The 13,362-nt window shown below is 29.6% G+C and overlaps 1 protein-coding gene across 2 annotated transcripts in view; it reads left to right on the plus strand.

Annotated features, from left to right (window-relative positions):
- Positions 1-13,362, plus strand: part of LOC100212187 (transmembrane protein 43) — a 66,001-nt gene extending 52,639 nt beyond the window's left edge. For both annotated transcript variants that reach the window (XM_065818273.1, XM_065818274.1), the window contains exons 11-12: positions 12,676-12,793; positions 13,103-13,362. In XM_065818273.1, coding sequence (XP_065674345.1) covers positions 12,676-12,793; positions 13,103-13,314 — 330 coding nt within the window. In that variant the 3' untranslated portion in view covers positions 13,315-13,362. The remainder of the gene's footprint in view (positions 1-12,675; positions 12,794-13,102) is intronic.

Raw genomic sequence — 13,362 nt, forward strand, 5'->3', positions numbered from 1 at the left:
AGGCATAACTGTTCCTTTATGCCCCACTGTCCTGATATGCCCCACTCTACACTATATTGTATTTTTTATTTCTATTTTATTTTGATTATTAAACTATTGTTATCATTGTCGTTATTGCCGAGACACCTACTCCATTATTTTCTAGATATTGTAGTCATTATAATAACATGTTATATTATACAGAATTCTTTTAAATGCAAACAGTTATAAAACAATATAATGCTTTAGTATTTGGCATCGTTTAAAAATCAACATGTAAAAATGTTTGTATTACCATAAATGTATATAAAAAATAATGAAGTTTTTCTGAGCTTCTCTTTTTCTTATTTCAAAGCTTCAAAGAACCTGTTTATTTGTTAACTCTTTATACAAATTTCTTCTCAATTTACTTTTTTCTTCACAATCATCCAGCAAAAGTCTGAATTAGTTCAGACTTTTGCTGGATAATCATCAGCCAAAAGTCTAAAATAAATCTTATGCATAAAAGTTTAACCCATTATTGGTATTTGGAGAATGGGTTTGAGGTTGTTCAATACCTTTAGTTAAAAGACAATTAAAATTAAAAAGAAACATCACCTAGCTAGACATAACAAAAAAATTTTATTTGAATAAAAATGTTTCCTGACCACAGACACTTTTAGGTTGGCTTGTTAAACATAGCCAAATGCTGACCCTAACTCTGAGGGCGGTCTTTATGTAGAACTGCCTTTATGTAGGTAGTACCTGCTCAAACTCTAATCTACAACTGGACTGTAGGAAATGACTAAAATTGCCAGATTGACCTTCCAAGATGAATTCTTGCCAGTCATGGTTGACTGGCTAAAAAAAGTTTTAAAAACACGAAAAATAATAATTAAGTTGTTTTTGTAAAGTTCATAAACAAATATTAGTAAGATAAAAATTTAATCAAAGAAAAAAAAAAAATTTGACCGTCCAAAAAAAAAGCTGACCATCAATTCCATGTGTTAGCTGGTCAAATTGGCAAAACGTCTTCAATTTCTTATATTCCACGCTACTGCTTGAAAAAATAAAAGTACAAGATAGATACATCTGTATGAGGAAAATATATGTATATATATAACAATAATTGCAAATTTAGATTAAATTTGCAATTATTGTTAAATTATTGTTAAGAAGATAGTCCATGTATGTACGGAAGCCTTTGGCAGCATGCTGTGCTATTTTAGTGTAATGCCCTGTGGCATTACACTGAAATAGCACGCTGCCAAAGGCTTCCATACATACATGGACTATCTTATAGTCCATGTATGTAATATAAGATTTGACTGGAATGGTTGACCACCAATATAAAAATAATTTTAAGCCCAAAAATTTTGATGTCAGATGATTTTAGAGGTCCCCACCACTCCAATTTGTGTATAAAAACATATTTTTTTCCACATGATCCGAAGTAAGTGAAGAAAAAACCTAGATTTTTACGTAAAATTACACATTACTTTGTATAACTGATGCTGGTTTATTCTTCATATTTAGGCCAAATTCTGAAAATTAATATAAGAACTAAGCATTATTAACCTTTATTTAAAAGGAAGTATATCAATGAATACCTTTCCCCCCCCCCCCATCTTTCACCTGATTAGGGATTACCCTCTCCCCCTTCATTGGAGAAGGGACGTACCCAAAATTATGGACATTTCATTATAAATCATATTATTTGAAATCTCTTTATTTTCTATAAAAAAAATAAATTTCAACATTAAAATTTCACGTTACAGATTCTTTTATGTGTAATGTTAGTATTTTAATAAAACAATATATAATGCGGTAGTGGTTTAGTGGTAAAGCGCTCACTTCATAAGCGAGAGGTTCCGAGTTCAATTCCCACCACGCCCTTGGTAGTACCGCGCTCAGCTTGTTTCTCCTTGCTGCGGCCTTGTTTGTCAAGGTTTGTATTTCGGAGTTATAGAGTCGAGAGAGGATTGTATCTACAAGTAACCTCCTAAACTGTATATATATATATATACATATATATATATATATATATATATGTAAATATAAATATATATAGATACATACATACGTATGTATGTATACATAGATACATACATAGATACATACATACATACATACATACATACATACATACATACATACATACATACATACATACATACATACATACATACATACATACATACATTCATATATATATATATATATATATATATATATATATATATATATATAAATATTTATTAACATATTTTTAAACAAAACTTATTAACATTATTTTTATTTGATTTATTAACATATTTTTAAGAGAAATACAATCTTTTAATCTTGACATATTTTGTAATTTACATACTACATTTTCAAAAGATAAAATCATGATTTAAAACTCTGTATGTAAATATAAAATCAAAATTTGAAGTCATTACTGAGATATATTAGCAGACGTTTTTGCTTGTTTATTTGTTTGATTCAGAATTTGAAGCTCAGGATTTTTTTAAAATATCTTAATAAACAACCTTAAAACTTAAAATTTACTATAGAAAAAGAACAAGATAATCAAACTAGATTTTTAAATGTTTTTATCAATAAGTCTGTTTTGCTTTCCACATCACAAAAAAGCATATACAGGTCTTTTCCAGTTTTGATCTCTATTGTTATAAAATTAGTCTTATATGTTGTTTGATTGATAGAACATATAAAATCAGCAACACATGGATTGGATTTGATAAGGACATAAAAAATATATAAATATATAAATAAAAGGATATAAAAAATCTAATAACCAATATCCACCAAAAAACTGAAATAAAATTATTTTATGAAAATACTGAAATGAAATTAAATTATTAAATTATAAAAAGTTTAATCCATCCGTTAAACGAAAAAAAAAAATGCTTTGAATTTTATTGATTTTGAAGGACAATATGTGTTTGCTGGGTATTATGATATGATTTCTTTTTTTATTTGGATATTTTCATTTATTATAAAAACTCTATACTTTTTGTAACTAAATGTTTGTGTGTGCATGTGACACGTTTTTATTTGTGAGTGTCATTGAAAAAAAAATTTTATTTATTTGTTATTTTTTAATGAAATGTTTATATTATTTTTATTGCTTTTATTATGATTATTGATATTAAGATTATTATATTTATTAAATCATTGTTACTTTTTTTTTGCAGTTATTGTTTTAGTTACATGGTAGGTTGTTATACACAGACAGGAAATGTTATACACAGACAGGAAAGTTATAAACAGTACATAACTGTTTATAACTTTCCTGTCTGTGTATAACATTTAATTGTTGTTTTAAAATTAATATTGGTTTATTATTATTGGGGTGGGGAATATATTCGTAGCGTTTTTATCAAAGACTTTTATTTAAGGGAAATCTTTACTTATAATAATAAATTAATCGATTATGTATTCGCCATCGCTGTTTACAACCTCCTCCCAATTTGTCAATGCCTTTCCGCCAAAAATCGCCCGGTCTAGTATTGAAGAAGTTATTGACCCAGTTTTTAAGGTCCTCTTCATTTTAGAAGGTAATGCCCCTCATATGGTTCGACAGAGATCGGAAAAAATGGTAATCTGTGGGTGCAAGATCCGAAGAATATGGCGGATGCTGAAGGATCTCCCATTCGAGCTCTTGGAGTGTGGCTTTGACGACTTGTGCAACATGGGGTCTGGCGTTGTCGTGAAGGAGTATGGTTTGGCCTTGTTGATGAGGTCTTTTCAGTTGAATAGCTTCATTACGGGGCGTAGCTGGGCTATGTAGAGCTCTTTGGTGATCGTGACATTCCTATCGAGCATTTCCTAGTGTATCATGCCCTCCCAGTCCCACCAAACACATATCATGATCTTCTTTGGATGAAGGTCACGCTTGACTCTGGGCTTTGGCGTATCTCCTGGTGCCACCTATTCCTTCCTTTGCTTCATATTAATGTATAGACACCATTTCTCATCTCCCGTGACGATTCGATACAAAAAGCGCTGTTTATGACCACGTGTTGCTCAATGGCGGGCGAGATGTTGAGAAGCAATTTGAAGGCGATTTTCTTCATTTACTTCGCTCAACTCGTGAGGTACCCAGGCTCCCAATTTTTCAGCAAATCCCATTGAATGAAGATGGTTGAGAATCGTTTTATGATCACAGTTCATTTTTTCGACCAATTCATGGCTTGTTTGGTGACTGTCCTCCTTTAAAAGTTCTTTGAGACGCTCTTCTTCGAAGTCAGAAGGTCTCCCGCTGCGAGGTGTGTCGTCGATGTCAAAATCGCTATTTTTAAACTTTGCAAACCATTTTCGTGCAGTGGACTCACCTATGACACCGTCTCCGTATACGTTGCAAATGTCCCGGGTTGCTTCAGCAGCCTTTTGGTCTCGATGAAAAGCGAAGAAAAGTAGGTGTCGAAAATGTTGTTTTTTACCTCCTGGATATTCCATTTTTAAGCCTTAAAAGTAACAAAAAATTAAATTATTCCAAAAGACGATTAGGACAGTTTTGTAGAGCAGAAAGAGCTCTATCGAATGAATATTTACACTTTGTCAAACAGAAACAAATCGTTGTAAAATAAAATAAAATATAAAAGCGCTACGAATATATTCCCCAACCCAATATATAGTTTTCTTATTATTCTTACAATTGTTAATTTATCATCATTATTATTATCATTATTATTTGTATTATATTAATAACACAAATAATAATGAAATAGTAATTACTATTTCATAATATTTACTTAAGATTAGTTTTTAACTATTCCTAAATGACCTCAATTGTAAGACCTTTTATCGAAATATACATTGATTGATTGTCATAAATAGTATTGATAACCCTAATATAAGATATTATAAACTTCCCTTCCAATTCATGGCTTGTTTGGTGACTGTCCTCCTTTAAAAGTTCTTTGAGACGCTCTTCTTCGAAGTCAGAAGGTCTCCCGCTGCGAGGTGTGTCGTCGATGTCAAAATCGCTATTTTTAAACTTTGCAAACCATTTTCGTGCAGTGGACTCACCTATGACACCGTCTCCGTATACGTTGCAAATGTCCCGGGTTGCTTCAGCAGCCTTTTGGTCTCGATGAAAAGCGAAGAAAAGTAGGTGTCGAAAATGTTGTTTTTTACCTCCTGGATATTCCATTTTTAAGCCTTAAAAGTAACAAAAAATTAAATTATTCCAAAAGACGATTAGGACAGTTTTGTAGAGCAGAAAGAGCTCTATCGAATGAATATTTACACTTTGTCAAACAGAAACAAATCGTTGTAAAATAAAATAAAATATAAAAGCGCTACGAATATATTCCCCAACCCAATATATAGTTTTCTTATTATTCTTACAATTGTTAATTTATCATCATTATTATTATCATTATTATTTGTATTATATTAATAACACAAATAATAATGAAATAGTAATTACTATTTCATAATATTTACTTAAGATTAGTTTTTAACTATTCCTAAATGACCTCAATTGTAAGACCTTTTATCGAAATATACATTGATTGATTGTCATAAATAGTATTGATAACCCTAATATAAGATATTATAAACTTCCTTTTATAGGATTTTACTCAAATTTTACTAAATCTAAAATTAATAAAATCATTAAAAAATTTTTTTTTTTTTTTTTTTTTTTTTTTTTTAAATAATTCACCTCCCCAAAGCCGAGAAGGCCACTACAGATGAGGAGGCTACTTGTGGTTATCACCCTCTCTCAACTCTATAACTTCGAAACACGAACCTTGACGAACAAGGCCGCTGCGCGGAGAAACAAGTTGAGCGCGGTACTACCAGGGACGTGGTGGGAATCGAACTTGGAACCTCTCGCTTACGAAGCGAGCGCTCTACCACTACACCACTACCGCATTTTGTTTTAATTAAAAGATATCATAATTAATTTAATTTTCACTACCAACAAATTACAAAGTAGTTTTGTGTATAAAAGATCCACTTTCTAAGCTGCTCAAATCCAATGTTGTTTACAAATTTTCTTGTGCTGGATGACAGTTATATTGGAGAAACTATAATTGTTTTAAAATATTGGATACTGCTCCTAACAAAAGCAAATTGAAAATTAAAAAATCACTCCATATTAAATGCGAAAACCCATCTTTAAATAAACAAACTGTTCGTTATAAATTTGTCAATCTAGTTGTTTTATTTACTTATTATTTTTATACTTTTTACGTATCATAATTTTTATTGGTTTGTAACAATTCTATTCGTCTGTTAATATTTCTCTGTAATGTCTTCAAATTTTGATTTTATATTCCAGAGTTTTAAATTGTAATTTTATCTTTTGAAAATGTTGTATGTAAATAATAAAACTCTTTGGAACTCTGTAGTAATGCCTATACTGTATGTATTACACTAACTTTTTTAAATGCGATATCTTGTAGGTATTTGAAGTAATTTATTACTTAAATGTGATATCTTGTAGGTATTTTAAGTAATTTATTACTTAAATGTGATATCTTGTAGGTTTTTGAGGTAATTTATTACTTAAATGTGATATCTTGTAGGTATTTGAAGTAATTTATTACTTAAAGATAATTTTAATAATATGAAGTAAAATTTGCCCTTAAAATATTTTCGAATGCGTACGTGATTCGGAGATTAATATATACATCAGAAACAGGAAACAAATTTTGGCTATTTTTACAAACTTCAAGTTTTATATAGTATAAGAATTTTATAAAACATTGCAGCAGTTTTTTTTCAAAATTGTCCAAATACAGTTTTTCTACCTTAACTTCTGCTACAAAAATCATTGGCTATATCTATGATGTTAAACTCACACAATAAACTGATGAACTACTTCATCAGTTTTTTGTGTGTGTATATTTAACAGCATACACAAGTTTAGCAGTGCTTGGTTCATGGTGCTTCTTAACCAAGTTTTGATTCTTCTTAGTGTGGTGAAAGTTCTCTCACTAGTGGTGTTTGTTGCTGGTATCAGAAGGATAAGCTTTATCAATTTCCTGATTTCTGATAATGATTCCTTTTCAATTTCATTTACTTATCTGTAAAACACAAAAAATTATGTGTTATATTAGCATACAAATACGCATTGTAGTGCATATGTTAGTCAATTTGAGATGCACTGCAGTCGCAATTATTAAATAAATAAATGACAATGAGGTGTTCAATGGTTCAGTTGTGGATTCATGCATAAATTGTAATTGTGCATACAATCTTGAAGCATTCAAATCTGTAGCATAGGAAGCAAGAACTGCGTTGTTTATTGAACTACCTTCAGATAAAACATTTATAAGTACTGGTTCTATCTTTTGAAGCATTAAATATCCTTGTTGTTCAAATCTAGATTGAATACTGCCAATTGTCATTTCTATAGCCTCGAAATATATCTCTTGAAAAAGCTCAAGTTCTTTCAACAACTTTCTGACCTTCACTAGCCAAAAGTGTTATCTTTTGCAAACTTTTTGATAAATTGTCTACCATGCATAAAATAGTCTTGCCCAATTCAATTCCAAACAAGAAAGGGAATTTTTCCATTTGTGCTGCAACTCCGCCTATTTGAGCAGCAATCACACTGTCTTTTGTCTCAGATTTAGCTTCTTCCCAAGCAACTTGTAGAGCTTCATAGTTTTCAGATATGGAATAAAATGATTCTGCTCTTACCGTCCAGCGTATAGGGTAGAGTATGCGAATATCGGGTGTCCCAGGGAGAATATTTTCTTTTACCTTTTTGAAAAGGCATTCACGTTTGCGAGACTTTTTTATCAACTTTGTAATTTCATGAACAGTGTTCAGAGCATTTTTCATGATGCTGATAGCTTTAAGTGTATCTTGTACTGCTAAGTTCAAAGCTAGTACTTTGGGTTCGAGGTCACTTATTCTCTTTGCAACTCCAGATTTACAACCTGTCATGACGCTGGCACCATCATAACATTGACCGCGACAATTATTAATTGAAAGGTTCATCCACATAAGAACATCTTTGATAGTTGCAGTAATACTTTCAGCGGATGTGTTTTCCATACTATAAAGTCTGACAAACACTTCATGCACTTCCAAGTCATCTTCATCTATATATCGCAAGCAAATCACCATTTGCTCAGTGTTGGACTGATCTGTGGTTTCATCTACCATAATAGTAAACTATTTTCCAGAAATGTTGAATGTAATTTTTTTGAGTATAGTGAGCATTATCTGCAGAATTTCATTTTGGATAGCTGCATTCGTAAATTTATCTTGCGACTTTCTCATCCATTTAGTTAAAAAGGGATTATCTTTGCTTCTGAGATTAAGTAACTGAGAAAAGTTTGAATTAAATTCTTTATAATCTTTGTCTGTATTATAATCACCACGCAGAGCAATACCTTGTCTGGTGAGAAATTTAATATTTGTGATTATTATTATTAACATTGCTCTATTTACCATTTTTTCCTCTGCATGAGTTTTTCTGAGAAGTTTACCAATATCTTTAGTTGTTGAAGAAATAGTTATAAGCTTTTCGATGGCTTCTCAATGAGAAAGAGTATTTTGGCGTTTCTGGAATTTTTGTAAACCATCCTCAAAGATGATAAATTATGTATTTTCATTAACAAACAATGGTAGCATAAAACTGTATTGTTACATTTGTTGTAATGCAACCATGGAAACAGTTTGTACCATTGCTGACAAAATGATCACTTCTGACTACCACATGTACGTTTTAGAAAAACTAACACAGGTTGATGCGGACCATTACTTAGATGCTTTTTTTGGTAGACTGCAACAGTGGAGGCAGAGTTAACATCATTGTTGGCTGAGTTAGTAATAAAAGAAAAAAAATTAAAGACAGAACTAGAAGATGATGCCGAAGTAACAGTAGATACAGAACCTGCATAAGAAGAAATAGTAGCAGCAGTGTCAGGGTTAGCAAGAGATGCAGTAGTAAAAGTACTGTTAAAACCATTAGAATTCGAAGTATTATCTAAAAAAAATGCTGTAGTAGCTGTAGTTACAGAGCTAAGTTAGGAGAAATTGATGAGACAAAAGTTCTTGCATAGAAAGAAGTAATAGTGCGGTTGGTATCTGCCCCTTCCAACATTTCCTTCGTCGTTTACGACGCTTCTCTTCCGCACCAGACAATTTTCGTTTTAAAAACATACCACTGAAGTAAATTATATAGTAGATTGTTATGTAATGTATAATTAATACAAACTTATTTAAATCTATTTTGCAAAATGTAATTACAGGTATACGTACCGCAAAAACAACCATACCACAAAAACCACAATGTTGGCTTAAGTGACCTAGCATGTGGAAAAAAATTCAGGATTCAAAAAACTTGATATATTATGATATATCAAGTTTTTTGATAATATGTCAGCCTATAAATAAAAGCAGTTTTAGTGGTTTTTTTATTTGTTAAATACTTTGGTATTTGCCCTAGAGTAAAAATTTCAATTATAAAAGTGTGTAGTTTTTTTTTTGTTTTGTAGGAGCTTAGACGCCGTATCAAAGAATAAGTTAGCAAAATATAGTTTTTCTATTACCTATGGATTATAACTAGATACTGAAAAAAGTTTTTTTTCTCAAGTAGTTATAAATCTTTATAACACCCTCATAAAAAAAAAAAGTATTATTTTTGTTTTTGGGGTACATTTTAGAGAATTCAATTTATAGACAATGTTTTGAAATAAAAAATAACAACAATGAATTACTTTGTATTTGATTTTTTTTTAAAGAAAATAATATATATTTTTCTTAAAAATAATATTTGAACACAGCAATAATAACACAGACATCTAAAATTGCTGCAGACTTTAATAAATTATTATAACAATAGGTTACTACAACAATGTTAAGATAACATAGATAAATAAAATAGTACTTTAACTGATTACTTTAATTCAAAAAAAGATTGTTGATTGTCGTTGCATTCATTATAATTGTCGTATATCAGTCTTTTAGATGTGGAGAAATGCTGGTTTGCTGGTAAAAGCATAACCGGTTTAACACCATTAACTCTGAAACTCACTTTGCTGCAAATTGAACAGAGAACATCAAGACAATTAGGACATTGCTTTAGGCCAAAAGCTTGACATTTCCTTTGTTTGTAGAAACGTTCAACTTTATATTTAATAAATTTTTCTTCAGTTTCTTCTTTCTTTTGGCTTCCTTCTTATGCTATATCTATGTTATTTTTTTCTAACTCTATTTGATTAAAAAAATTATTGTTAAAAATTTTAAAGTACATTAGTCGCTTACAGAACATATTTAAATACTAAAAAACAACTTTCAAGTAAAAATTTAGATTTTGCTCTAGGTTCAAACACAAAGTAAGTTTTAATAAATTCTTGAAACTATTATGTTCTAAAAATGTTTTGATTTTTAATGCGTAAAAAACACGATGCAAACTTTGTTTAAAAAGCTGCAATGATATCTTTAGAATCAAGAGGTCACATAGAATCAAATATAATCATAGTAAAAAGCGAGAACATATGTATAGCCTATAAACATGTATATTTTAAAAACAACAATGTTGTTTTTAGGTATACCTATCTTGGGGTTTTTGTGGTGCATCAGGTATTTTCTCCAAAATTAAGTTAGCAGTAACTGGTTTTATTTAAAGCAGATCAAATAATATTAGGATACGTCAAATTTCAGCTTCATAGGTTAATAAGCTGCAGAGATACAATCGATAAATTGAATGCGGTTTTTGGGGTACACATACAAAAAACAACAAAATTTCAGTTAACAATAACAGCAAAAATATTTCCTTAAAATTAATCAAACTAGCTGGGAAGAACTTTAAGCAACTTTAAACACATTCAAAACTTTAAGCAACTCTAAACACATTCAAAACTTTAAGCAACTCTAAACACATTCAAAACTTTAAGCAACTCTAAACACATTCAAAACTTTAAGCAACTCTAAACACATTCAAAACAGTTTTTCTCAAAAGCAAATAATGAAAAAGTTATTGAGATGTGCTTTTTTTGGTGTTTTTGCGGTACATATACCTGTATTAGATAATAAATATTATCTAATGATATTTAAATTTAACTATTAAATTCATGAAACTTAAAACTCTAAATAAAAAAAGGAAAATGCAAATTTATTTTAAAAAAGTCGCCTTACATGAACAAAACAACTTTTTATTAGTTCTAGCAAGTTCAATACCACGTAACAAGTTCTATACAACAAGTGTTTTTTTTTTATTCGAAAGGTAACCTAAAATCTACAGTTATTTGCTAAAGTTTACATATTTTCGGCATTTTTATTTTTATTACTCGTTTAATTGCGAAATATTTTTATATAGTTGTTTCGCAATTAAAGAAATTAGTTATAGATATTTAAATAACGATGGTATATAAATGTTTTCAAATTGCGTATGAAAACATTATCAGAGGCACAACAAATTAAAAAGTGGGGCGCTAATAATAAAATGTATGCATGCATTTATATACGTATGTATGTATGTATGTATACATTCATATATATATATAAATATACAGTATTGGACAAAACATTTGCAACCAACATCGAACAATGCTAAAAAGTGTTCCTAATTTTACATGTCTTAAAAACGAAACGAACTATACTACCACAGCAAACAGTTCAGGAGTCTGGAGTCATAGCATGCCATGACATGAGCAATCAGCTGACAGGTGACAGCACACAGGCAGAATTTCGTTGACAAGTGCCATTTTGCAGCGGACAAAACAAGTGCAACTTTTTTGGTTTGTTTCATTTTCTTAAGTCTGGTCCGTGTCAACGTCACGGAAGTTTTTTAATAATTTTTATAATAATCCAGGTTCGAAACGAGCTCTGGACAAATTTTCGCGTCACGGTAAGGAAGGAGGCGTGAACTTCCTGGTTAAATGCACTTTCGCGGTGCTCTATGACAAGACCATTAGGACTTCTTGGGGCACCTAAAAAAATTTAAAAAAATAAATAAAAATAAAGGAAGTATCCAGAAGTTTCCAGAAGCATGCAGAAGCTTCTAGAAGTTTCCAGAAGAAGCATCTGGAAGCATCTAAACAGTTACATAGTTATTTCTCTAAATTGAAAAAATGCAGCACTTTTATATAAAAAAACTAAATTTTTTTTTATTTGGTTGCACTCGTTTTGTCCGATACTGTATATATTTGTATATACATACATACATACATACATACATACATACATACATACATACATACATACATACATACATACATACATACATACATACATACATACATACCTACATACATACATACATACATACATACATACATACATACATACATACATACATACATACATACATATATGTGTATATATATATATATATATATATATATGTATATATATATATATATATATATATATATATATATATATATATATATATATATATATATATATATCAACAATAAAATTCCTGAAGCAAAATTGGGCTGTTCAGCTTGTTCGAATTTGTTCAAAAATGAATACAGAAAATCTAGTTGAAATGTGTTTGTTTTTTGTTGTTTTTAACAGATATGTTATCAAGAAGTTGTTTATGAAGTTCAAATTGTTTCTAGGTTTCAAGAAATCGTTTTGTTAATATACTTATTTTTATTATTAATGTTATTATCATTACTGTTGTTGTTGTTTTTTTGTTATTGTTATTAATATTATTATTATTATTATTATTACTATTATTGTTATTATTGTTATTAGTGTTTTTATTGTATTCTAAATGTTGAAATTTGAAAGGAAATATTCGATAGCGAACAGTCAGCAAATACTTTTCTTACGTGGTTATTGAGATTTGTTGGGTGGCTTATGATGTTTATTGCCTTGCAAATTATGATGGATATTTTTAGGCAGATAGGTACCTTTTTTTTTCTTTTTTGTCAATGTTTGCTATAAAACTGTTAATACGTAATCTATGATGCTTTAAAATTTATGACGTGCACGTTTTTAATATTTAATTATCTCTAACGATACGTTAATTCTCAAGTAATAGGTTAATTCTCTAATAATTTAATTATCTAATAATAAAGTTAATAATCTAAAAATAATTAAATTATCTAAGATAATCATGTAATAATAAATTATTTCTCTAATATTAAGTTAATTCTCTATTAATAAGTTAATTATCTAATAAAAAGTTCTCTATAATTGGCAACTACTATTTTAGTTTCATTTCTTCCGATTATTCGTGACATTGTTGGACTAGCAACTTCTGTATTGGCTTTTACATTTGCTACCTCTATGGCTTTAGTTACCATAGCAATAGGATGGCTTAGCTATCGTCCTTTGCTAGCATGTACCTTGTTAGCTGCAGCAGTTTTACCCTTGGTTATATCAAGATATAAAAGTAAAGAATCCAAGAAAAAAAATGACAATTAAAATGCTAAATTTTGAATTAATATTAAAAAAATATATTTTTTGATTTTA

The sequence above is a fragment of the Hydra vulgaris genome, chromosome 14 (genome assembly GCF_038396675.1).
Source record: "Hydra vulgaris chromosome 14, alternate assembly HydraT2T_AEP".
Taxonomy (NCBI): Eukaryota; Metazoa; Cnidaria; class Hydrozoa; order Anthoathecata; family Hydridae; genus Hydra; species Hydra vulgaris.